The sequence below is a fragment of the Acinonyx jubatus genome, chromosome C1, assembly GCF_027475565.1.
Source record: "Acinonyx jubatus isolate Ajub_Pintada_27869175 chromosome C1, VMU_Ajub_asm_v1.0, whole genome shotgun sequence".
NCBI classification, from domain to species: domain Eukaryota; kingdom Metazoa; phylum Chordata; class Mammalia; order Carnivora; family Felidae; genus Acinonyx; species Acinonyx jubatus.
In genome coordinates, this window is record NC_069381.1 from 74,389,658 (window position 1) to 74,417,588 (window position 27,931).

Genomic DNA, 27,931 nt, shown 5'->3' on the forward strand with positions numbered 1-27,931 from the left:
GTCTAAGATACAGTCCTCACTGTTGCAACTGATTTCATGGTCATAATTAATACTTAATATCTCCCCCTATTCTATTAATTCTAGATTTTATTCATATTTGGCCAGCAATTATGCTGATCTAGGTTGCTTTCCTGGAGGCGGAGCATACATTTTTATTCCTAAGGAAATATAAAACCTATTACAGTGCTCAAATTAGGCTGTGGTTGCTGCCAAAGCATTTTAACAGGCCATGGAAACACCAAGAGTATCCCAGTGAATCCTTTGAGTTCCAGATCTGCTGTATTCTGCTTCTATTACGTACTGTCTCAGCATGAAAATCATGATCATTTAAGCATACAGCAGAGCAATCTGCTTCATTGCCTGCTGGGTGATCTACTAGCATGAAGTTCACAAATGATCGGGTGGCAGCCATAGTTTTAGGTTAGTGGAGCCTTACTGTGATCCCTGGTAGAACTGCTGCTAACCCCTCACCCTGGGATCCAGGTCCTCTAGGCCAGCAGAGACTCAACTAGTGGGACAGTAGTGCACAAGTTGCCGAGTGAGTCATTGGGAGCACTCCTACCTCCGCTCTTTGGTTCTAGACCTTGTTCTAGCTAGTTGTTAAGGACACAACACTATACAATGGCCATTAGTTTGCCAATTACATATTGCATCTTATTTTTTTTCTTTATTGCATTTGAAATGATGGTGCCCAGCATCTCAATGTGTCATAGCTATCTCTTTTTTTTAAAAATATTTATTTGAGAAAGAGAGAGGGAGAGAGAGGAGGAGGAAGAGAGGAGCAGAGGGACAGAGAGAGAATCTTAAGCAGGCTCCACACTTAGCATGGAACCTGATGTGGGGCTTGATCCCATGACCCTGGGATCATGACCTAAGCTGAAATGAAGAGTCAGATGCCAATGCACTGAGTCACCCAGGTACTCCAAGAAGTTGTCATAGCTACATCTTTTAAGTGGCCATTCTATTAGGCAGACAGCTTCTCAATGATGTATAAGAAAGGACTAGTGGATTTGTGGTTATATTCACTTTGTTTTACTTCTTTATGGTAAAGTCAGAAACTTGTCTAAGGTCATGTTTAATAGGAATCTTTGACAATAAATCAGACTCTATGAGTCCTTGGCAGGTGGTAGCCAAAGCACTCTAAGCAGGGGAGGCAAACCCATACTCACACCTAATTCCAGTAAGCAAAAACACTCCCTCCTTCAGGGTATAAAGGGACATGTGATAACCTTGTCATTTAGTGGCCGGTTGGTATGCTCAATGGATGGTAACACATTAAAGGTTCAGTATTGATCTCTTTTGCCTTCAGGTCAAACATTTGACATGCAGTGAGATTAGCCTTGGTGAGATGGAGTTCAGGCTAATGGGTTCATATGAATCCTGCATCCCTGCAGCCAAGTCTACTTGAAGAAATGGGTGGCTGAGGAGAAAGAGTGGCTCAAATCTACTGAATAGGTCATTCTAACCACCTGATTGCTTAATGTCTTTATGAAATGTATCCTCTTTAGTGAACGTTGACATAAAGATCCACATACTTTATATGACCACTCTCTAGGTTAATTCAGACTTCCTTATCTCTGATTATCCAGTCATGCTTCTTCTAAACTGTGGCCAACTAGATAAACCATTGCCACTGCTCAAAATTCTATGTATATTGTTACTTCAGACCTTTATACAAAACTGATACCCTGTTGTTTGAAGCTCTATCCATAGGGAAGATTTCTCTACATCAATGTCTTTGGGGGCTATCCCTATGTGCACCAGCAATTAATTTTCAATTTGGTTTTTATAAATAGAAAAACCTGAACACTGAATTAGAATTGCCATATAATGTCATACCTTGAATTGAGGTCTCAGTTGTATTGAAAATTTCTTGCACAGGAATTCTAAATTATATTGGCCTTATATCTTACTCTAGCCTCTGCCATTGTTACCATTTCTGCAGGTTTGTATAGGTATCATTGAGTGGTTTCTCCCCTGGGCTGGTGCTTCATTTCTTCTATGCTTTTGCAGTGTTGGGCTCTAATGAGAATTTACTTGATGTTCTTTCATGTACAACTACAAAGTGTAAGTGAAGTTAACATTTATAGGAATGGAAGCCAATGAGGGAATGCTTTCCTGTTGTTTTTCCTGTATATTCCATTCTGAGATGCTTTTCATAAAGTATCTCAGAAAGTTCTGGCGAGATCAATTAGCAATTATTCACACTGGTGACCAACCCAATGACTTCTTTCATTGACCTTCCCTCCTTTTCTGTTTTACTCCCCTGATCCTCTATCCTAATCCCTATATCCTTTCCTGGGATCATTTTTCTAAAAACAACTGTTTTCACTCAGGCCTTTGTCTCAGGTTCTGAGTTGAGGAGTATCCAGACTAAGACAGGTGATAATGGAGACCCTAGCAAGCAACCCTAATGGTGGTATTCAGACTGGATCATTTACTCAGCAAAGAGTTATAAGGGCTCCATCAGTGGTGATAAGTGGTATGATAACCTCTAACATGTAAGTAAATTAAGATAAAGTGCAGGTTGAAAATGAGCATTAGATTATGCTCTGAGATTTTAAACAGTATGGGTCCATGGAAATTATAAGAATTTCAGAATTGTGGACTCTTGTTAGTTGCTTGGAAAATCATGAAAAGAAAAAAATAACAGGCTTACAATGTTCTTTGGGACCCCTAGTATGCCATGTAAGATGTACAGCTAGAGATGAAAATGTACAGACTAGTACAACCAGAGATGAAAACTAATGTAGACACTTCAATTGACATTCCCAGATGGACCCAAGCATGTAAATGAGGCCATCCTGAACCCTCTAAACCATCTGTTAACTGAATACCAGAGTATCTTCAGTTGGAACTCCTTGGAGCTGAAGTGTCACTCAGCCAACTCTGGCCCAAATTTTTGACATAGATGATTGTGAAATCATTGGCTGTAATAAAATGTTGCTTTAAACCACTAAATTCTAGGGTAACTTTTTAAGCAAAAATATAGGACCAGAGTAATTTACCCTGATTACAATGAGGACTGGAGTTACATAGTGGATGCACAGAGGAGTATATCTGGAACATAGAGCATAGCTTGTGGGTTTTTTTGTTTTATTTTTTATTTGTTTTTGTTTTTGTTTGTGATTGATTTTTGTACTGGCAATGGCAGCAGCCACCACTCAACAAAAATCAAGATAACTAAGCATTCAGATTCCCTAGGGAGAAATAACGCTCACCCCACACCCACAAGCAACTTAAAATATCCAAAGGGCTGGCTGAAGGTTAAGGAAATCTAGAATGGATGGAACAAGAGGGAGGTCAAGAATATCGATTATGGTCTCAAAGCCTGCTGTTTGAAGCAGGAGTTAACTTTTCCCACTAAGCCTCCTTTATGAAATCCCTGCAGTTTCCATCTGAGGACACCCTGAAGGGGACTGTATGATTGACTGATCCTAATGGAGAGAGCAAGTGGATCAGGTGGTCATGCGCACTGTACTGTACAGGCAGCCCTTTTGCACCACGTCAGATTTCTCATGGCTCTACCTCATAGTCTAGGTCCTGGTATTGCAACCTATTCCACATGGGCTGGGATAGGCTTTATGCTGGTGAACCCTTTGCCTCAGGCTCGTACCTATACCATTTGTTTCCTCCCCTGAGGCTTTTTTGATGCTGCAGTCTGGATCAACCTTAGAACATGCCTAGCGCTCATTCTTGCAGAACTCAATGGTAACACCTGTCCGACCTCCTTAATCAATAAGGGTTGGGTGCTGAAGCGTCCATGCTTTCCTTTTTCAACTTCTTGGGGGAGTAGTTTTGGAATACATTTTGTGGGGCACCTGGGTGGCTCAGTCGGTTAAGCGTCCAACTTCGGCTCAGGTGATGATCTCGCAGTTTGGGAGTTCGAGCCCTGTGTCCGGCTCTGTGCTGACGGCTCAGAGCCTGGAGCCTGCTTCGGATTCTGTGTCTCCCTGTCTCTCTGCCCCTTCCCTGCTCATGTGTACTTCTTAGTACTTCTGCCCCTTCCCTTCATCGTGTGTACTCTCTGTCTCTCAAAAATAAATGAATATTAAAAAAAAATGAAATACATTTTGTAACACTCCCCAGATCTCCCAGTGAAATTAAGCAGCTCTGTACCAGAAGTGCCCAACTTGATCAGCCCATTCTTTTATCGACTTTCCTCCTTTCCCTATTTCATTCCATTTCTCATTTCTACTCTCTGGGATTGTATTCCCAATTAGAGCACCAATGAGCAAGCCGTTATTTCTAGGCTCTGCTTTTAGAGAAACTAAAGCTAAGAAAATGTGAATTTATTATCTTAGATATTGGAGTATACCAATATTAGATACCAATATTACCAAACTGGGCTAAGTGTGTTTTCTTACTTCTTCTCTTCATTCTACCTCCATTTTTTTCACTTCTAAAATTTGATATCTGTATTGGACATCTAGGTGCTTATTTATCTAATGACATGTATATGGGAAATGACAGCTCTACCTTTAAAATAGATCCATAATCTGACCACTTTTCAACACTTTTCCACTTGTCTCCCTGGTATAGGCCTCTAGCATCTCCAGTCGAGATTATTGCAGGAAACTCAGTAGGTCTCTCTGCCTTCCATTCTTTCTTTCTTGCCCCCTTTCAGCATCCAGTGTTGTCCTTTTTACGATGTAACTCAGATACTGTAATTCCATTGCCCAAAAGTTTTCAGTGACTTCGCTACATGTTTAAAAGACATGTAAACCAGAGGCTTTATATTGGCTCAATAAATCTGGCTTCTGCTCTGTTCCTCAACTCATCTGCACACTGCTGCTTTCTTACTGTTCTTAGAACACACCAAAGATTCTTTAGTTCAATACACTGCACATGGCTGCTCCTTTTACATAGCAGAGTTGTTCTTCCTTTAGATATCTACATGGCATCTCTATAATTGAATTTGCAAACCTCCCTCCTTCTCTGACCTAAATTTCTATCTCTCCCCTCTGTTTTTCCCATAACAGTTACCACCAGCTGATATATTTTACTATTTCATATGTTTATTTTTTTCGTATCTTCATTTATTAGAACGTTCCATGTGATGGGTTGTTTGTACCTGTTTTGTTGACAGCTGTATCCCTAGCACTTCAAATGCTACATAACATACAATGGGTACTTAACAAATACTAATTAAATGAACGAATAAATAGACGAATGAACAAGTAAGTGTTATCTGCAATATTTGTAAAATGTGATACAAATTTGGGATGGGTAGCTGATTGAATTATAGCCTCTCATAGATCGTTTTTCCACTGGCCACAGTTTACTGGTATAATGGTGGGCACCTAGGCTCAGCTAATTCAGTAGTGCTTCCTTCATTAAGGAACACTGATCTGGATTTTCAATGACATGATGAGAGAATAGATCAACCACATATACAAATATATATTTAGACAGCTGTGGTAAATCAGTAATTCAAAAGAGCTTGACTAAGCTAAACAATCAGGGTAAATATACAAAATTGAAAAAAGGAGAATATGGAGAGCAGAACAGCAATCTAGGAAATTCTAATTTGCGTCCTCAGTGAGAATGGATGTGACTTTGCTCTAATTAAATGAGAAGGCTGTCATGGAGAAAGGACTATTCTGTGACACAAAAATAGTCTCAAAATAGAAAGATGCATACTTTGACATACAAAATCAAAAGAAGTACTGAAGAAGACGAATGGATACTGCTTGAAACTGATTAATAATAGAATCAAATCAAGGAATCTTCGAAAGCAGAACAAAAGGACAAAGAGACAACATGAAAACAGACACAGAGAGTGATCTGGGAAGTGCATTATCTACATTTTGGGAGTTCCAGAAGGAAGAACAGAAGCAAAAGCAATATAAATGATTATCAAAAAATACTCTAAGAAAAATTGCTTCATCTGAAGAGACAAATCATCAGATCAATCCTGGAATAATTTCTGAATTCCAAGGATAAAGAAAATGAACGTTTTTAATGAAATACTGTTTGCCTACAATGTAAAGAGAATCAAACTTTCCATCCATGATACCATAGAAAATGCTTTATTTTGACCTAGAATTCTATATCGAGAAAAAATATCACTTATGTGTATGTGTAAAATAAGACTTTTTCTAATAGTGAAGAATTCAGAAAGTTTATGATCATTAACTTTTTCGTAAGGCAAATTCAAAAATGTGTGGTCACTACTGACAGAAGTAAAAGTAGGACAAGATCTAAGCAGCTCTTGATGGTGTTATTTGTGAAATACAGTAAAACCTTGGTTTGCAAGCACAATTTGTTTTGGAAACATGCTTGTAATCCAAAGAACTTGTATATCAAAGTGAATTTCAAAAACCATTGGCTCAGTTGTGATCATGTGATGTTCGACATCATGTACTACTTGTATTGGAAGACATCGCTCGTTTATTAAGTTAAAATTTATTAGAAATGTGTTCTCATCTTGCAGAACACTCACAGAACAAGTTACTCGCAATCCAAGGTTTTTACTATATTACAAATGCTAAAGTTGAGTTTTTAATGGGAAAGGTCTACTTAGTGTCTGAGTTTCCTTGTCTTTGAAAGAGACTACTGGGTAAAGTGGTCTCCCTGGGAAGCCCTGCTCTGCTGATTCAGTGTTGCTCTCCACAACCTGGACTTCCATTAGCTCTATTAGTTGTCCTCCCCAGCCCTCATTCTCAGGCACTCTATTAATTTTCAAAGTACACTCTAACTTGATGTAGAAAATACTTCAGTCTCTGAAGACCAACATATTTTAGTGCTGCCAGATCCAAAAGTTGACTCCTATCTCATGCCTCAACTCCTGTATCCCACTGAGTAGAGTAGTCCAGGATTGGATTTCTTTGCCCTCCACTTCTGAGCCCATATGCTGACAACTGCACAAAATCTCACCTCTGCTTTGTATGGCACCCTGACCTGTTTTACAGCTGTCCACCTCTGAGGGACTAGAACCCTGACCATGAATTTTGTTCTGAACTTGAAGCTCTGATTGCTGTAAAATACTTTCCAAATATTATAGGACTGCCTTGATTCTTTGTTACTCTGCACAGATGGTCTGCTTATATGAACTGGCTATTTGCTTGCCTAGAATACAGATTTCAATGGTCGTAATCCCTTGACTTATTCATCAAGCTAAGCCATCCTTTCTCCTCGACTCATGCCAACTCTTTTCTGTGTTCTACTCTACTGGTTCTTACAGTGTGTCCTACTTTTAAATAACTGGGCTTTGATACAACAAACACAATTTTGTATATATAGTCATTCTTTAGTAAGTAACTTTCCAATTAAATAAATGAGTTGCAATATCTAAATTATTTAGTATCTCAGTGTGTTTTAAAATGAGATGGATTATTTTTTCAAAATTGGGGATATGCTTATTGATTTTGAATTATAAAATGGTTAATTATAAAATAAACACATGCTCATGGTTAAAAATACAGAAACTATGTAGAAGATAAATGATTCATATCTAATCTCTCCATCCAGAATAGGATAGCAGGTCCATAATATTTTTGTGCCCATCTTTCTGGCTTTCTTTACATTATTTAAACATTTATTTATACAAATAGAGGAATATATGGTTGATCCTTAGCCACTTTTTACGAGGCTAATAGGTATTAGTTCAGATAAACGGCAACAGAAAAAAATCCAGCTTTCATATACCTAATTAGCAAAAAGCTTAAATTGCCTTTGGGAAAACTTTCCAACAGTCTATTATAGAATATTTGTATAAGTGTAAAAAAAGAAAAAAATTATTTCAGTCAAATAGAGCCAACTTTTTATTGACAGTCATTTCTCTTTTTAAGCCAAGTGAACAACCAAGTGCACTGTCAATACATTCTGGCATTAAAAAAAAAAATTCCATGTGGATTGTAGAGCCAACTAGGAAAGAAAAAAACAAAGTGTATAGAAAATATCAAAGATAATATTTTCATGTCCTCCAGATTGGGGAACAGGACACAGAACACTAAATAAAGACAAAGAATTGGTGAGTTTACATAAAAATTAAGAACTAACACAGCTCAAATTCAGAATATAGAAAACAATCTTTACATCAACAACAAGAAAGTCTGTTAGAAAAATAAACTAGTCTTGAATATGCATGACAAAGAGAGGACATCCAAATAATCAATAGATATGAAAAGGTCCTTGACCTCCCTAGTTATCCAAGAAAAACAAATTAAACCTGTAATTAAAATTCCATACTCATCAAGATGATTATGATTTAAAAGTTGGATCTATCTAAGTAATGGTGACTATAGGGAACATTGGAAATTCTTATACATTGATAGTGAAAGTAAAAAATTGGGACAATCACATTGAAAATTTTTCATAGGCTTATAAAGTGAAATGATTTTACTGAACCCAACAGCTTGAGTGAATCTAAAAACATAATGTTTAGCAAAGGAAGTCAAACATAAAACATCCTATGTAATTTAATTTATATAAAGTTAAAAAATAGACCATAGCAGTCTCTGGCATTAGGAGTCTGATGAAAGTTATCTGAATTAGTTATCTATTGCTGCATAATAAATTTCCTCAAAACTCAGTGGCTTGAAACAACATTTATTATCTCAGAGACTCAGAATGTCAAGAATTCAGGTGTAGTTTAGCTAGATCCTCTGCTTTAGAGTCTCTAATTGGGACCACAGTCATCTTAAGACTTGGAGAGGGGGAGAGAGAGAGAGAGAGAAAGAGAGAGAAATCAGTCGTTTATAACCTAGTTATGGAAGTACAGTCTCATAACTTTTGCTGTATTCTTAGAAGCAGTTCACTAGATTTGTTCCACCCTTGGAGGGGAGAGTATAGAACAAGGGTGACAAGGGTGTGGGCAGTAGGAAGTGGAATGATACTAGGATCATTGGGGCTACATCAGAAATTGTCTACCATAGTTTTCTTGTGGGAGAAGGGAAGCAGTTGAAATTGCAAGGTGCTATGATTGAGCTTCAGAAAGTATTTGTAAAAATGTACTCCTCAACTTAAGTGATAGTGCAAGTACATATTTACTTTTTGACAATCACCTGTAAGTGTATGATTTTATTGCAACTCTTTGTGTATATGATTTTCTAGTTAACTTTTTCAAAGTGAATATTGCTAGGCCTGGAATACAGGGGTACAAGAGTGAGCATGATCGTTGGGTTAGAAGTCTAAAATTCCAGGTGGATGGTGATGTGAACTTGCACCTGACTCTAGATATATTTCAAATTTAGAGCTGATAGGACTTGTTGGTTTCAATTTAAGTCTGGAGAGAAAAATTGGAATCAAGGGTGAATTAAAGGAGTTATTACTTACTGATACAGGGCTCTATGGGACGATCAGGTATTGGATCATGGGGGAAATAAAGACTTCTGGTTTGTATATATTAAATTTGAAATATTTGTTGAAAACAGGGGTGAACATGTTAAATAGGTAGTTAAATTTAAAAGCTTAAAGTTCAGGAGTAAAGATAGTACTGAAAATATAAATTTGGACTGTATTTATATATGATTACTCCAGCCATGGTCCTTAAGAAAAATTTCTCAAACTGAGAAGTATAATATTTATAGATTAATAAGTCAGAGGATATGGAATTGGAAGCTGAAAAAAAAATTACTGGTGAGATAAAGAAAAACAAGGAGGGTATGACAGAGAAGCAGCCAGAAAAATAAAATACTTTAAGAAGGAAGGGAGGGTTGATTAACTTTGTCAAATGTTGCTGAAACATAAAATAAGAGGAGGGCGGAGAATTGGCCACTTGCTGTGGCAGCATGGGAGGAGGTCTTGAGGACTGATTGTGTGGGATGCTTGCAATTGAGATTATGGGGGAGGTTTAGTTCCCGTTGGAAAAATGTCCAGGCTGAGGTGAGGTGGTTGACAAGACTTTGGATATGAGAAAGTCAACAGACCGAGAGGTCGTGGTATTAGATGGCTGTCTGCTGGATGCTGAAGGCCCCAAGATTAACAAGAGTAGTGGTAAAGTGGGGAAGAATCAGGTGCTAAAATCTTCAGTAAATTAAAGGACTGTGAGATCTAGGACCCCTGGAATAACAGGGAGTAACGAGTAATAGAGTCTGATGACATGTGCTTCAAAGATACTTTATGCGTTTTGTTGTTCTTTGTCATTTTGTGTGTGGTTTTTTTTATGGGAGGGCTAGGGGGCTAAAAAAAAAAAAGGATAAATGATCTGGAAGTCATAATAAGGAGCAAGAAGGGCATGTAATCTACCTCACAGCTCTGTCAAATTAGGAAAGTGGAAGAAAAACAGAATCACTAGAAGGAACTGCCCGCATAACACTTGTGTAAATCAACTGCCCCTTGTCTTTCTTTTCTCTGTCACCTCGTCCATCATCTACCCAATTCCAAAGGATTGCGAAGCTTGAGATAATACATATAAAAGGCCTATCACATATCAAGCTCATCATGATCATTTAAAATTGGTAACTTTTGGGGCACCTGGGTGACTCAGTCGGTTAAGCATCTGACTCTTGATTTCAACTCAGGTCACGATCTCATGGTTCATGGCTCAAGTCCCACATCAGGCTCCACGCTGACAGTGCAGAGCGTGCTTGGGATTCTCTCTTTCCCTTTCTCTGCCCTTCTCTCACTCAAGCTCTCTTTCAAAATTATGAATAAACTTTGAAAAAAAATTTTTTTTAATTGGCAACTTTTAATTAACTCTAAAAAATCAAAACATATTTCTTAATCTTGTTAATTAAATACATCCTGTTTTCCTTCTGGGAAAGTTTTCATATCACAAAATTTGTAATAAAACTATTCTGTAGTATAAAAGTCAGAATTGCGGTTAACTTTGGGTTAGTCGAATAAGGGAAGCTTATTGGATGTTAATAATGTTCTCTATTTTAGTCTGGTGGGAGTTACATGTGTATATAAATTGGAAGAGTACAGCTACCTGAAATAAAAGTCTCATCTTGTGTATATCTGTATGTGTATTTTGTCTTTTTATTAAAATATTATTATTTACTGACTCAGAAACATGACTTTAGATAGGTCTGTTTCTATGAACTCTGGCTCTATTGACATTGAAACCATGCACTTACGTTTTGCAAGGTGCAGACAAATATCTAATCTTCTCAACTCTACTTTCTGATTATTTCCCTGTTTTGCCTCATTTTTTTCTAAATCTGTTGATGCTTAGCTTTTGCTATTGCTGTTTAGGTGTTTAAACATACTACATGGCAAGATGAATAATATATGCTATTCCAGCAAAGAGAATTTTTTAAATTATTGTCATGTAGATGACCACATTGTGTACTTTTTCTTAGAGGAGAGAGTATAGTTATTCTTCTGTCTTTCCATGACCTTGTGAAGTCAGTCATATAAACTGCAGCAAACAGAACTGAGGACTTTGTCTTCATCTGGCAAGAATTCCGATGGTTTCTGTTTTCTGAATTGATTGGTGAGTAGATACAACAAGCAGGAAAAGATTTCAGTGTCTTATTTTTATTTTTTTCAAACAGTACTGTGGTTAACTCTCATTTACCTCACCATATGAAACAAACAGAAGATACTGGCATTCCTAACACATCCCTGGTCCTTTAACCACAGATGCACTAATGTAGCTTAGAGTTTTCTAAAAAAATTAATTTGCTTTCTAAAGTAAAACTGTTCCTCTGCACCTAGAACACTTCTGACACTAAATGTGTGGGTTTTTTCCATATTAACTACCACGTCTCCAGCTCTTCATACTCTACATGGGTGTCCTACAGTTCAAATCAATTTGACAGTGTCTACGTGGAGTTAGCATCAGACCCCACAGGGTAGTGGCTCAGTACCACTTCAGACATCAATCACAAGTTCCACTGGGATGCCTGGGGAGCTCAATTGGTTTGGCGTCCGACTTCGGCTCAGGTCATGATCTTGCGGTTCATGAGTTTGAGCCCTGCGTCAAGCTCTGTGCTGACAGCTCACAGCCTGGAGCCTGTTTCAGATTCTGTGTCTCCCTCTCTCTCTGCAACCCCCTCCCGGGACTTGTGTGTGTGTGCAAGTCTCTCTCTCTCTCTCTCTCTCTCAGAAATAAGTTAAAACATAAATTTTTTTTTTTCAAAATCACAAGTCCCAGGCCTATGGTACTTATGACCAACTTGACTACAGTTTGAAGGTTCCCATGATTCCCTCCTTGGGTTTGATAATTTCCTGGAGTTGTGCAGAGAACTCAGGGAAACACTTGTGTTTACTGTTTTACTATAAAGGATACAGATAAAAAGCTCCAGAAGAAGAACTACAGAGGGCAAGGTATAAAGCAACACAGCTTCCATGCCCTCTCAGGTCACACCACTATCCCGGGATCTCCATGTGTTCACCAACCCAGAAACTCTCCAAACACCATTGTTTAGGGGTTTTATGGGGCTTCATTATACAAGCATGATTGGTGATTAAGTCAGTCTGCAACCCCTCACCTCTTGTTGCCCTTTGGGGAGAAGGGCTGAAAATCCTAACCCTCTAATCACATAATTAGTTACCCTGGTTACCAGCCTTCATCTTCCCAGGTTATTCCATTACCATAAACTCCCTTGTAGTTGAAAGAGGATTATTAAGAATAACAAAAAAGTGCTCTAATCATTCCAATGACTCAGGAAATTCCGAGAGTTTTAAAAACTCTGTGCCAGGAACCTGAGATAAAGACCAAATGTATATTTGTTATATCACATCACAGTGCCCAAGGTGAATACAATGCTTTGTTTTCATATTTGTTTTCTGTGACCTTGAATCTGCAAATATCTGTGCAGTAAAGTATTACTGGCTAACAAATCTATATTATTACGAGTAAGTCCCTTCGTCTCTATAAAGATATCTAGTTAACTAGAAGATGAGAAGGCATGAGGTCACTTCACACTTACTGTTCCACATCTGTTTAAAAAAATTCCAAAGTAGTCCTTCATGTCTATTTTAGAGACTGTACAGTTGTGGTACATCTCCTTTAAATGATGAAGGCACTACTGGCAATGATCACTAACAAAAAGTCATTTAAATAAAATACCTTATAAGTTGACAACTGCAGGATTTTTTTCTTTTCCTTACCACAAATTGACATAAATACCAAAGTAATGAAACAGTTCTAATCTGGAATTTCACCTGGTACCTTTGATACAATTGATTAATCAGACATGTCTCACAGTGTCCTAAATGCTTAATTTCTGGACTTTATATGTAGTACTAATCATTCAATAATTATTATTACTGTTTTAATTAAAATCGAATCTGCTTCTTGTTGATGTGGTTTGAAGTAGGGTTCAGGAGCCAATGGCCAACAAAGAAATCTTGAGACATTTTCAGTGCAAAAAGGTGTTTTTATTATAGCATGGGGACGGGACTCGTGGGCAGAAAGAGCTGCACTGGGGTTTTGAGGAGTAACTGATTATATAGGATTTTCTATCCTATGGAAGAGGAGGGTGATGTTAGGGCTCTAGGAAGTTGCATCTATAGGTTTCTGGAGATTGCTTTTTTCTTATAAATCATGAAGACAGTTGCCAACTGATGGAGACTCATGTCCTACACTACTGTGATCTCTATCAGTTGACCATTTGTTTTTCCCTTTCCTTTGTTTTGGGAAGCCAGGAGTACATAAGGAATGTCACACATATCCCACCTGGTGGAGGGGGGGTGTTGAGGGGTGTTATCTTGTGTTTTGCCCTCAGCTTGCCTTTTGCTTCCTAATCATTGTCACATTAAATTATCCCTAAGAATAACAGCTCAGTTTGAAAACCCTAGAATATGAATATATTTGATTTTTTTAATAGACAAGCTGATTAAAATCCCTAATGGAAGTTCAGAGTATATGTAGTTAATTGGAGCTTCTTGAAGCCCTCACCAAAACACTACTTAAAATTATACACACAAAAAATGTTACACATCCTTGCAACATGCCTGTGTCAAGTCGTTAGAGAGGCCATATGGAGAACTACTAAAATCAGAAAGAATGTATCCATGTGGGAATGAAGAAAACAACTGCAATTTCAAAACATCAGAAGCACACATGGGTTTATCAGATAAAAAGGAATATTCATATAGGAAAAATTCCCTGATTGTGAGTAATTCAAGGATGATGGATCATAAACAAGCATAAAGAAATATCAGCAACAACTTCATTGGTCTCTTTTTTATTAGATATTGGACAGGTCCAGTGGATAGAAAGAGTCACACTGGGGTTGAAACCAGTGACTGATTATATACCTTCAGGTTGGGTGGGGGTTAGAGATAGCATAAATCTCCAAGGTATTTTGGAAACAAGGTTTTAAGGACCTGGAGGGGGCTAGCTGCCATTAGGAAAAGGTCATTTATTACCATTTAGTAAAAACTCAGTCATGAGACCCTTCAGATGTATATCAGTGGGCCACATAAGCTTGGAGTAGGATTGCCCACCTATATCTTGGGGGTAGAGATCAAAGAAGTTTCCAAAGGAATTTTTATATGTTAAAGTAGACTTGCAGGATCCTGGAGGTCAGGATAATGTTAAGCTAAGATTGCCTTTTGCCCTCAGCCAAGTATCATCATTGAGTGGAGTTCTAGAGGAAGGTCACTCTGCCTGTCTCAAGGACTTGTCAATGGGTTGTAAGTTGTAAGGAAATGTAATTTTTTTCTTTTGCCTTTGTTTCCCACATCATATACCACATCTTCTTTATCCCTTCATCTATCAGTGGACACGGGCTGCTTCCATAGTTTGGCTGTTGCGGATAATGCTGCCATAAACATAGGGGTGCATGTATCCCTTTGAATTTGTGTTTTCATGTTTTTTTGGGTAAATACCCAGTAATGTGATTACTGGATTGTAGGGTAGTTCTATTTTTAATTTTTTGAGGAACTCTGTACTGTCTTCCACAGTGGTTGCACCAGTGTAGATTCCCATCAACAGTGCACGAGGGTTCCTTTTTCTCCACATCTTCACCAATACTTGTTTTTTCTTGTGTTGTTGATTTTAGCCATTCTGATAGGTGTGAGGTGATATCTTGTCATTTCAATTTGCATTTCCCTGATGATGAGTGATGTTGAGTTATCTTTTCATATTTTCCTTAAATGTTTTCCTTTGACCTGTGAGTCAAAAGTGAGTGATGTCATTCATGAGTAGTTGTCATAGGAAACTCAAACTGAACACATGATGAATCAGCCCTTCTCTCAGGAAGAACACTGTAGCAAGTCTCAATTAGCATGCGTATCCTCACAGTCCTATTTCCTAGGAATTGTAGTCCTAATTCATTCCACACCCTTTGTATTAGAATCTTAAAACTTATGTGATTTGATGTAGGGTTCAGGAGTGAACAGTCAAGAAAGAATTCTTGAGACATTTTTGGTGCAAAAAGGTGTCTTTAATTGAAGCACAGGGACAGGACTCCTGGAGAGAAAGAGTTGTACTGGGGTTGTGAGGAGTGATTGATTACATACTTTTAAGGTGGGAGGGGTAGAGAAAAAGAAAGTCTCCAAGAGGATTTTCATGTATTAAAGAAGACTTACAAGATCGTGGAAGTCTGACTATTGTCGAGGTAAGGTTGTTTCTGCCACTAGCAAAGCATTAATATTAACACAGTTGGGAGTTCCTGGAGGAATGTCATATTCTCCCTGTCTCAAGTATTTGTCATTGGGCTGCAGGTTATGAGGAAATTTAATTTTATCTACATCTCCTTTTGTCTTTGTTCTCTATGTCAAAAACTATACCCTTTGTTTTAAGGGTCCTTTGAAGCATCTGTCATAATTAGGATATATATAGAAAACAGTAACTGGGCACCTGAGTGGCTCAGTCAGTTAAGCATCTAACTCTTTATCTCAGCTCAGGTCATGATCTCACAGTTCATGAGTTCAAACTCCACATCAGGCTCTGTGCTGACAGTGCAGGGCCTGCTTGGGATTCTCTCATTCTTCCCCTCTCTCTGCCCCTTCCCCACTCATGCTCGCTCTCTCTCTCTCTCTCAAAAATAAATAAACCTTTTGTTAAAGAAGAATCTTTAGAGAGTGGGGAATGTGTTCAACCATCATTTTGCAGTTACTGATCAAGTGTTGGACATGCAAATAGGAACTAAGATTACAATGATAAAGATAAACTTGTCCCTAGCAGTGAGGTATCATCAGTGAAACAGAGTCAATGGGTAACTTAAGTTTTCAAAATCATGCCATAGGTACAAAGAGATCACAAAGGACGGCCACCCAACCCGCTTTAGAGGATTCAGGAAATCCAAGACTTCATGGAGAAACCAGTCTGCAACATAAAGTTGAGGATCATAGAGGTTGTTGGAAGAAGTCTGAATACTGTGCACAGGTATCTAGAATAGAGGTGTTAACATGTCAAGCTTGTGCAGTTGGAAGTAGTTCATTATAACAAAAGCAAAGCATGCAAACATCAGCTGAAAGGGAAGTCTAAAAACATCAAGATACTCCGCAGACACACTATACAACTAACATCTAAAACTGTAATTTGAAGTTGGAAAGCGAAGACACACAAGCTGGGATTTCAGAATTGCATCATATTCTTATTCAGACCTTATTTTTCAAAGAATTTAAGGAAGTAGAATTCAACCCTATAATATAAACAAGATTAGGATATATGTTTTTCCCCCCAGTATTGGACCTCACTATTTATTACACCTCTCTTTTGAACTGGTTGATGCTTTTCTAAGAATGTAAAATTTCCTAAATACCATCATCATTGTCATCATCACCACCACCATCATCACCATAAACAGCATCGTTGGTTTTTTTCTTATACTCCTGAACAAGTATTACATACTCCTTGTAAAATTTCCAAAGATACAAAGGTTTATACCGAATAAAATAAGTATTCCTCTCATTCCTGATCTCAGAAACCTAGTTTCCCCTAGAAGCAACCAACAGTGCTAGTTCCTCATGTGTATACAAATAAGTATTATGAATTCCATTTTTTTTGCAGAAATAGTGCCCTAGTCTCATTGGTTGGCACCCCACTTTTTCCACATTACAATAGATCTAGTAAGTTGTTCTGTGTCATTACAAATCGTGCTATTTCTCAATTTTCTGGCTATATAATCTTCCATTGTAGAAGTGTGCTGAAATTTACATTACCACTCCCATATAGACATATAAGTAGTTCCAATCTTTAGAGTTACAGACAATGCCACAATGGACATGTTATCAATACACAATTTTCATGACTGTGTGTGTGTATGAGAGAGTGTGTGTATACCTTAAAACTGAGTATGTGGTGCCAAAATGGACATCTATTAACATTTAATATATATTAGACACAATTTGCAATAGATATTACACAATTTGGGCTTCCATGAAAGGACAGGGTTTCAGAAACATTGGGAACACAGTTTGATAGCATGGGAGGTAAAATATTGCATCTTATAGTTTTGTTTCATTTCTCTTATTTTGAGTTACTTGAATATCTTCCTTTTCTATAAGCTATCTGTTCAAAGCTTGCCCACTTTTATTGATTTGTGGCCCTTTATGATGTATAACTCATATAAATCAGCTCTTTCCTCTGACAGAAATCAAGGCTATCTCTTCAGAACATTCTTGGCTTCTGAATTTCTTTAGGTTCTTTTTCACTATAATGAATTTATCTTTATTTTAATGTAGTTTTTGTCAGTGTTTATACATCTTTGGGGTTTATGGCATTTAAAAATAAATTTGATGTTCCAACATAATTTTATAATTATCTGACATTTACTGTTTCTGTGGAGCTTTTTGATGTTTCATCTGAAGTCAAGCTGGAACTTACTTTACACAAAATTTACAATAGATCTACTCACCTTCTTATTCTACACAGCTCTCCAGTTGTCTGACAACAGCTGTTATGTAGTTCATACTGAACTGTATGTTCCCACTGATTTTACTTTTTTATTTTATTTTTTAAAAATGTTTATTTATTTTGGGGTGGGGGAATGAACACACACAGAGAGAGAGACAGGGAGAGAGAGAATCCCAAGCAGACTATGCACTGTCAGCTTGCTGCCTGTGGGGTTCTATCTCACAAATTATGAGATCATGGCCAGGGCCAAAATCAAGAGTTCGTTGTTTAACTGACTGAGCCACTCGGGTGCCCCCAAAAGTGTTATTTTAAATTACTGGGGGAGGTGCCTGGGTGGCTCAGTCAATTAAGTGACTGACTTGATTTTGACTTAGGTCGTGATCTCATGATTTGTGATATTGAGCCCCACGTGGGGCAGTGGGCTGACAGTGCACATTCTGCTTGGGATTCTCTCTCTCCCTGTCTGTATGCCCCTCCCCTGCTTGTGTGTGTGTGCATGCACGTGCTTTCTCTTGCTCTAAAAAAAAAATAAATATGCTTAAAAAAATAAGTACGTAAATAACACTGTTCACATGCACTTAATTCCTATATATGGTGGGGTTTCTACTTTTAGACTACACGGTATGTTCTGTTCTTATGTTTTTATATTTATGCTCGGTGACACACTGTTCTAATTCTTGCAGATCTATACATTTCATTGTACCTCTTCTGAATTGTCTTGGCTTTTGATTTTTTTGATCAGCTCCATTTAAATTTTACAATTAGCCTTTTTAAAATTTTAACTTGCAATGCATAAAATTTACAGGTAAACCAAGAAAGAATTGCTTTGCATATGGCGCTGGCCCGTCCTACTCGAGAACACGCTATGGATATCTATTGGAGTAATTATTCAGATGCAACTTTCAGAAGCACTTCTTGATAAATATATTCCAATGTGTTTCTTTCCAGGAGGCTACAAATTTGACCTTCTCTTTGTCTTCTAATCAGTTATTTCCACATCCATTTAAATTAACTGTCCAGCCACATTTACTCTATCTTTTGTCAACCATTGATGCCCTATAGTAGGGCATTTCTATTTTTTCTGTTTTCTACTTTTCTATTTTTCTGTTAAATTTTGCTGAAAAACAGAAAAGGTACATATGCGTGAAAATAAGCTATAACAAAAAGCTGTTATGAAAACTTGTGAAAATTACCTGAAATTATATACAAGAGAAAAACTTGACCATTAGTAAAATCAACTCTTGTAGCAGCTCACAAATTTGAGGCCACCACGAAGGCCGCGAAGTATCTTCTCTGTCATTGTTCTCCATTATCTTTGGAGTGCAGTCAGTTTCAGTATGTTGCTTGTTACCAGTCATGATTTTTATTTGGGCCTAAAATTGTGTGATACATTCATAAAAGAAAAACATTTAAAGATCCCAAACTTTCAGGAGTAAGGTTACATATTAATAATTTATAAAATTATTTGCATTTTCCTTTTTCAAGTATTCTCTCTTATTAGATCATTTACAGCAGGAATATCTCCTGGTTTGGGGCTGGGGAATAAGAAGCACAGTACCACCTTACTTCTATTCATCCATCACTAAGGTTTTGCGAGGGTGCTAAACAGGTGTGAGGACAATTGTATGATATTCTATTAATGCTATTTAGGAGGGACTTTTTCATCTGAATGGCACAAATGCTCACCCACATCTTAGAAATAATGGGAATGTCTAAGCTGGTTGAGAAATCTGATGCAAACACTTCCAGTCAGGAGAAGAGAGAATTTCCCCTATGTTGAATGCTGACTCAGACAGGCCATCCTCTCCTGGGGACAGCTACAGGTTTGGAGCTATCAGTCCCCCTCACTTCTGAGTCTATACATATCTGATGGTTTTAGGTCAGCAGGGATCTATCTTAGGGTCTTTGGGTGGGTAGGGTGCCTGAAAACTGGCAGTTATCTTGGGAAAGTGAACCAACTGCTGCTTTTATTACATACACCCAGTTAGGACATCTTCGACGATAAATCTGAGGACCCCATTTAATATTGGCTCTGTGAGATCATCCAGGAATCCCTCAGAACAGCAGCACATGCCCTGGGAAGGTGATTTATATTCCGGAAATTCTTGGAGCTACAAGTTCCTATGGGACTCTCCAGAAACTCAGCGTGAACACAGCCCACGTGCCCTGACACAAGCCATTACAGATTCAGGGCTTGTAGTGAATTGAGTGCAGTAAATGACAGCAGTGCTTCTCTGTCTGGCTTTGCTTTAACTTTCAGCCCTCCCTTGCTAGGGTTCCAGGGCTTTCTTCTGCAGTCACTGCCCAGACCCGAGCCAGGCTTACCTCCAGCCTCTGAATCCTCTCATTCTGCCCTCTCAGAAGGTTTTTTCTCTCTCTCTTTATCTCCTCTCTCATTTGGGCCATGGATTCCTGGAAAATTGTTTCTAGAGTCTCTAACTTTTGCTGCAGCATTTTACACCTTTTCTCAAGAAGCCGCTTTTCCTTCTCAGCTGTCTCTCTTTTGGCTTGCTCCTCTGCTCCAGGCAAGAAAACAACGGTTAAGCCTGAAAGCAACAACCCCCTGTCCCACAACCACCACTTTCTCAGACACCAAACTGTCTGGGAAGAGCAGACAGAAATGTCCAAATTTAACTCATGACCACACATCGAGGGCAGGTTTGAGAACAAGGTGGGAAAGGCCCTCTGACTGGCTGGCCGACGAACAACCACACCTTGTCTTATTATTTTCAGATTTAGCAGAGCATGCCTTCCACAGGAGAGGAAACTCCTTGCTTCGAGAAGATCTTCCTGTCAGAGGTCTCAGAGGGCCTGGCAGGAACCTCCCTCCCCATCATGCCCAGAGCCCTCCCCATACCTGCTAAGGCTTCTTGTGCCTCATGGAGAAGCTCATCTTTCTTCATGCAGCTTCCCTCTAGTTCCTTCTTCATCTGCACTAAACTCTGGGAACCACAAAGGGCAAAGGCATATCAGGCAGGTCTAACCTGAACTTCCGTTGAAATATTCTGAGAAAAAAAACTGCCCTGATCAAATTCCCCCCAGCCCAACCCCACCTACATGCATGTTCTAAGACCCTGCCTGTCTCACTATTCCTCCAGCCTCGTCTGCCAATGCTGCTTCCCTCCACTCATGCTAGGTTCCACCAGTCAGAAGAAAGTGCAGTTTTCCAGATGTGTAACCTCAGATTCTTTCATATTTTTCACATGCTGGGTTTTTTTTTTTTCCTGCTTGTGACTCCTCCAGTAACATCCACCCTGGATAATATGTACAAATCTTTCAAACTGTATGTCACACTCCTCTTCCAGGAAGATTTCTTAGACCACCTTCCTCATGTGAAAGAAATCACTGTACATTTACATTTGTACATCTTTGTCAATTGTACATTTTCACTGCATGAAACTTATGGTGTGTGAATTACTGTTCAATGAAACTTGAATTACTACCATCTCAGAAATACTCCTTCAAGACTGTTGGTTAAGTTTCTGAACTCCCTGAGCCTTCCTTGTGAAATGCTGAGTTTGTATTATATAATCTCTATGGCTCTGTGAAGCTATGGCATCCTGTAATGCTATCTACAAGGCACGATTAACAGTCATACAACTCAAAGTAAAATAAAGGTAAAGAATGATCTGGTAACAATCTTCCCAGAGAACTTTGGATTGAATGGGTGAGAGTGCACAGAAAAAGCAGCCAGCTCAAAATAACTGAAGCATGTTTCAAGCCCACAGGGAAACTAGATGTTCCGTCAAGGAGGCCATCTGATTGTCTGTACTGACTTTGCTTCAGAGATTAGACAGATTTCCAGATAAAGTGCCTGAGTTTGGAGGCGAAGGAGATAAAATAGAGTAATAGTATCCTTTTAACTCTCTTATTCAGAATAATCAGCATCCTTCTGCTGTGAATGTTAGCTAATCTATGGACAATCAGGTGCCCTTTAGGTAGAGGGGGTAACATGAAGAATCAACTATTAAGACTAAGTACCATGTACTTCTTCCATAACTCCTCGTCATTTTGGGGAGGCTGCTCCGTGGGGGCTGCTCCATAGCCCAGGTCTGGTACTGCCACGACCATTTCTGTGGGAACCTCACTCTGCAGAGCCACTGAGTCCTCACACTAGGACACAGATATCACCGTGTTCTCCAGAGAAGGAACCGCTCCGCTGTTGAAGGCATCCACTAAGGTCACCAGAATCCCCAGCCCTGAATGAGGCAAGAAGTTTAGGGTATCAATGAGATTCAAAATTAGAAACTATAAATTCTAAAATGATTTTTTAAAGACGCTATGACGTTTGAAACTTTTTATAAATCCCATCTCCTCCTACTAAATAAGTGTTTTCCTCCTGATCACTGCACTTAAAATTTTTCAGTATCTATTCTCAGTTAACATGCTCTGACATCTTTTGGAAAAAGAATTTCCAAATGAGGCATAAAAACACAGTAGACAACCACACAACTTAGTAACAATCAATTACAAAATCAGCAGAGGAACTACACAGGCATATTTCCAAAGAAGACATCCAAATGGCCAACAGTAAATGAAAAGATCACTAATCATCGGGAAAATAAGAGATATCTTAAAACCAGAATGAGATGTCACCTCACACCTGTTAGAATGGCTAATAGTAAGAAGACAAGAGATAATCATTAGTGAGGATGTGGAAATGAGAGAACCTTTGTACACGGATGGTAGAAATGTACATTGTAAATTGGTTCAGCCACTATGGAAAACAGTATGGAGGTTCCATAAAATTAAAAAATAACTACCATGGGGCATCTGGGTGCCTCAGTCAGTTAAGCATCTGACTCTTGATTTCGGTTCAGGTCATGATCTCATGGTTTGTGAGATTGAACCCCTCACCTCCCCCTCCAGGTTCTGTGTGCTGTCAGTGCAGAGCCTGCTTGGGACTCTGTCTCTTCCTCCCTTTCCTCCCCTCACCTGCGCGCGCGCTCTCTCTCTCTCTCTCTCTCTCTTTCTCTCTCTCTCTCACACACACACTCTCTCTCTCTCTCTCTCTCTCTCTCTCAAATTAAATAAAATAGAACTACCATATTATCCAGCAATCCCACTTAGGGGTATTTATCTAAAAGAATTGAAATCAGGATCTCAAGGAGATATATGCACTCTCATGTTATTGCAGCATAAGTGACAATAGCCAAGATATGGAAACCTAAATATCCATCAATAGATGAATGGATAAAGGAATTCTGTACATATATACAGTGGGATATTGTTCAGGCATGAGAAATAAGGAACTGTTGCTGTTTGTGACATGTATGGACCTCAAGGGTATTATAGTAAGTGAGATAAGTCAAATACTCTATGACAGCACTTGTATGTGGAATCTAAAAAACCTGAACTCATAAAGACAGTAGAAGGGTAATTACCAGGGGCTGGGAGTTGGGGGAAGTGGAGGTTTGTGGTTTACAAGGGTATAAACTTGCAACTAGTAAATAAATAAGTCCTAGAGATGCACAGCATAGTGATTATAGACAACAACACCAGATTATAAACTTCAAAGTTGCTAAGCACACACATACACACACATATAATTAAGTGACATGATAGAGATGTTAGTTAAGACTAATATGATTGTAATCATGTTGCAATATATAAATATATCAATTCAGCAAGTTTTATACCTTAAACTTATAAAATGTTATATGTCATTTATATCAATAAAAATAAAAATAAAGTAGATATGAGGTGAAGCAGGGTAAATGAGATTGTATATATTCCTACTAAAATTCTACCGACTTTGAGGAATTGTTGGAAATTTAGTTTTCTTGGGAATAATATATATATTATATATTATATATTATATATTTTATATTTTATATACTACATATTTTATATTTTATATATTATCTCTGAGAAGAGCATTTCTCATACAGGTTGTCTCCTCAGATACAATGGAAAATTGTAAACCCAGAAGAGCTTCACAGTAAAATAAGACCACAAAGTCATTCTCTAGCCTCAGAGTTATCTGAAGCATGAATACATCAGCACTTCTGTACTTTTCCATGGCACAAAATGCGGGCTACCATTGGCCATCTGCAGAGTGCTGCCTGCATTATTCTCCAAATCTCTGATGAAGCTAGAGACAAAATCCTGGGTATCACCAGTCTCCGATGTGTTGCTCTCATTGATTCTAACAAGAACCTGCAAAGTAGGCTTATTCTACTCACTTTGCAAATGAGATCAGAAAGTCAAAGTAAGGTATTTGCCAAAAGCACATAGTGAATAAATGGTAGACCCATGACTAGAAGCCTGAAGGTCTGTTTTACTATTCTATGTTTGGCACCCAATTACCTGGCAAGATAATTTTCTTCAAAAACATTGGTTACCCATATGCCATGATTAATAACTTCTACGGGATTTCTGTTGACTCTTCTATCTTCACAATACCTGCTCTAAAGTATTATTGTGACCCGATGGGCTCCTCTTGTTTCTGCAGAGTCAGGATGACAGCCGCAAACCACTCAGCAGTTTCTAGACCTGGCTCTCTCCTGGCACAGCTCAGTGCTTCACCAAGGGCTCCAGTTCAGCTCAGGTTTATGAAAGATATCTTTTCATATTTTTATTCCTTGATACCTAGTCCCATTCACTGTGCCCCCCCCCCCTTTTTTTTTACTTCAACTCATTGGTTGAACATCTATTATTTGCCACATGTTGTGCTTGTGTGCTTGGATTAAAAGATGAATAAGCTGCAGCCCCTGCCCTCAGAGTGATACTGAGATAACTATTAGGTTAGAATTAGGCTTAGCTGCGACAGTTAGGAAAGAAATGTGTCATAAGCAGTTTACGTTTATTTCTCCCTCATAAATTTCAGGGTTAGTAGTCTGGGGATGGTATGTAGTTGTGTTTCATAAGGATGGAAGCTTCAGATCCTATCATATGCTCAACCATCTGTAAGGGGCAGTCCCTGGTGTGCTGTCATTTGTATTCTAAGCAGAGAATACTAACTCTTTACCTTACTATGTAAAGTCTATGTAAACTAAATCGCTTCTTAGGTTATCCATATTCCCGTACACAACCACAAGAGAGGCTGGAATTGCCATCATTATTCTGGGAAACTATGTGCATGGCAAAGAAGCAGGAGTTCTATTAGTAGGGGAGAAAGGAAGAATGGTTACAAGGGGATAGTTAACACTACTTCCCAGTAACCATCTCAAACTAGGAAGATGACGGACAATGCAACAAGGATTATACTCTACTGTTGATCACAACTCTAATCATCTCCACTAAGGTCTAAGCTTGAGGAGAAAGGTGTCCTGACTATTCTGTTCTCTGCCCGGTCCCCATGTTGGACACATGGTAGACCGGTTAAACTGAAATAATCCTGAGGAGAGAGAGAGAGATGTGAGTGATAGGGGTTCATTGAATTACAAGTGGAGATGACTTAATTCAGTTTGGGAATACAAAAGAAGAAAAGCCTCTGGGAACTATAAGGGGTAACAGCACTGGCAGACCATGGGGTTTCAGAGGCAACACAGACAGAGTGAGCCCTAGAAGAAGGGAGAGGTTAGCTATGTTAAAACCCAGAGAATTCACTGCAAGCATTAGCAGGATGGCCAGGGATGTCCTTACCAGAGTGACGGAATAGTAGCCAGAGGGAGAGGTAGGAATGGCTGTGGGGGAATGAGATGGATCCAAAGAAAGAAAGTAGAATCATGTCTGGATCCCAAGATCTATGTGCCAAAGTATTTAGTGGTGAAGAGTCACAGCCTCTGTTACTTACTGCTCCAAATAATAATCAGAATAAGAATGTTAATAGAAAAACTTACATATCTATTTAGAAAGAGAGCATGCAGATGTCACAAAATATCACCACAGAGGGAAATCCAAGTGAATGGTGTGTAAGAATTCATTGTAGTCTTAAACTTCCTCTGTAACTCAGATTTTTTTTAATGTGTAGATTTTAGAACAAGAATATGTAACAGCGTTAAGTGGAAAATCTCAAACACAAGGTTTTATAGCTTACATATTTACATGTATCTATTGCATTCCTCTTCTGAGTTCTCATGTTTATGTCAGAAATTAGGGTTTTAAGCCCAAACCTAAAGTGCATGTAAAAGACAGTTTAGAAATGAACATACCTGAGCCATAGATTGCTGTTCTGTTCAAGAATGAGCATCCAGGTACCTCTTAACTCACCCTTGCTGTTTTCTTCTCCCACAGAAGCTGAAAACAAACTGAGGTTGTTAAGAAAGGAAATGAGCATAAAGCTGAACCTGAAAGTAAAAGCACTTCATGCTATTTTTAATTATTTGGGGAAAACCTGCTGGAACCCAGACGCCAGAGCCAGAGAAGGTATGAGGGTGAAGCAAGTGAGAGCAGCCCAATGACTCTGCAGTTAGGAAATTGCACCAGACCAGCTTTATTTTCTCCCCAGCTCGCCTGTCCACAAAGGGACTGCTGCCTGAGACCAAGGGCACAGAGCTGCTGGCTCCAGGGGCCGCAAGCAGACTGGGTTTGGCAGCTGGCCATTGACAAAACCCAAAGGCAGAGAGAGGAGTGGTGGCGAGTCAGGAAAGGAATTTGTTTCAGGGAGGCTGACACTGGGAAGACAGTGGACTTGTGTCCCAAAGGCTGTCCCCAAAGTGCCAAAAAATATTTCCAGGTTCATATAAGGAAAATGTGGGACAAAGTGGTAGGTAGGTGCAACTGGGCAGCAAAGGTCAGGTGGATCATTGTCTTGGGGTCAATCACCCAGGGTCTTGCTGGTCTTAAGAGAACTTAATCAGTTAGAAAGTACAGACTGAAGTCAAAATGTGGGTAGTTTGAGTCCTCCCTAGACTCGATCCTTTTCCAGGACTACGATGTCTGTAGGTGTGCATTCTGTTGTACTTTTATGTCTTGGAATTCATGGAGCTTCTTGAATGAGTCGATTAATGTTTTTCAGAAATTATGCATGTTTCTGGTTATTATTCCTTCATATATTTTTTCTAACACTTTCTACCTTTTATCTATTGATGAGACTTCCATTCTGCCTATATTTGCATGCCTGGTGATGCCTCACAGTCTCTGAGGCTCTATTATTCTTAATTCCTTTTTCTTTTCTGTTCCTCAAAATGGGTTCTCTCTGTTGATTTATCTTCAGTTCACAGATCGTCCCTTTGCCAGATCAAATCTGGTTTTTGAGCCACTGTAGTATATTTTGTATTCCAGTTCTTATACTATTCCACTGTGGAATTTCTATTTCATTATTTTGGTTAACTTCTTCTTGTTATTAGTATTTTCTTTTTTTTTTTAATTTTTTTAACCTTTATTTATTTTTGAGACAGAGAGAGACAGAGCATCAATGGGGGAGGGTCAGAGAGAGGGAGACACAGAATCCGAAACAGGCTCCAGGCTCTGAGCTGTCAGCTCAGAGCCCGACGCGGGGCTCGAACTCACAGACTGCGAGATCACGACCTGAGCCGAAGTCGGATGCTTAACCGACTGAGCCACCCAGGCGCCCCAAGTATTTTCTATACCATGAGTCATTTTCAACACACTTTGGGTCTTTAAACATAGTTACCTTTAGTTCTTTAAACATACTCATGATAGCTGCTTTGATGTATTTTCCTGTTAAATAAGGTATTTGTCTGCTAAAGCCCCAAGAGATGGTTTCTATTAACTTTTTTTCCTACGATTAGGGCAACTTTTCTGTTTCTTTGCATGCCTCATAATTTGTTTTGAAAACTGGACATTATAAATAATATGATGTGGACTCCAGTGTCCCCTGAAGAGATTGTTGATGGCTTTATACTTTGTTTAGTGACTTGGCTGGACTAATTCTTTGGTTTTTTTTAAGTTGTGTTTATTTTGAGATAGAGACCACATGCATGGGAGAGGGAGAGAGAGAATCCCAACCAGGCTGGACACTGTCAGCATGGAGCCCTATGTGGGGCTCGAACCCATGAACTGAGTGATCATGACCTGAGTGGAAGTCAACTGAGCCACCCAGGAGCCCCTTACTGAGACTAATTCTGTATGGTCTAATTAGCTTGCCATATGTGGCCATTCATGGCTCTGCTTGGTTATGTTTTAAAGTATTTTTCACCTAGGGGCACCTGGTGGCTCAGTCAGTTAAGCATCTGACTTAGGCTCAGGTCATGATCTCACTGTTAGTGGGTTTGAGCCCTGCGTTGGGCTCCGTGCTGACAGCTCGGAGCCTGGAGCTGCTCTGGATTCTGTGTCTTCCTCTCTCTCTGCCCCTTTCTGCTTGCACTCTCTCTCTCTCTC

At 38.9% G+C, this 27,931-nt stretch overlaps 1 protein-coding gene across 2 annotated transcripts; it reads right to left on the reverse strand.

Annotated features, from left to right (window-relative positions):
- Positions 1 to 13,244: 13,244 nt before the first annotated feature.
- On the reverse strand, positions 13,245 to 26,215 carry LOC106968053 (guanylate-binding protein 6-like). 2 transcript variants are annotated; one of them, XM_027058669.2, is made up of 6 exons: positions 25,801 to 26,215; positions 21,686 to 21,903; positions 20,562 to 20,646; positions 20,030 to 20,220; positions 18,898 to 19,077; positions 13,245 to 15,012 (listed from the first exon to the last, which is right to left on the reverse strand). In XM_027058669.2, exons 2-5 carry the CDS (start codon positions 21,773 to 21,775, stop codon positions 18,904 to 18,906), a joined length of 540 nt encoding a protein of 179 aa, XP_026914470.1. In that variant the 5' UTR covers positions 21,776 to 21,903; positions 25,801 to 26,215; the 3' UTR covers positions 13,245 to 15,012; positions 18,898 to 18,903. The 2 variants fall into 2 exon arrangements, with proteins under 2 accessions (XP_026914470.1, XP_014919896.1); XM_015064410.3 differs by lacking the exon at positions 13,245 to 15,012 and adding an exon at positions 15,266 to 16,235 and having other exon boundaries at positions 25,801 to 26,203.
- Between the last annotated feature and the right edge of the window lie 1,716 nt (positions 26,216 to 27,931).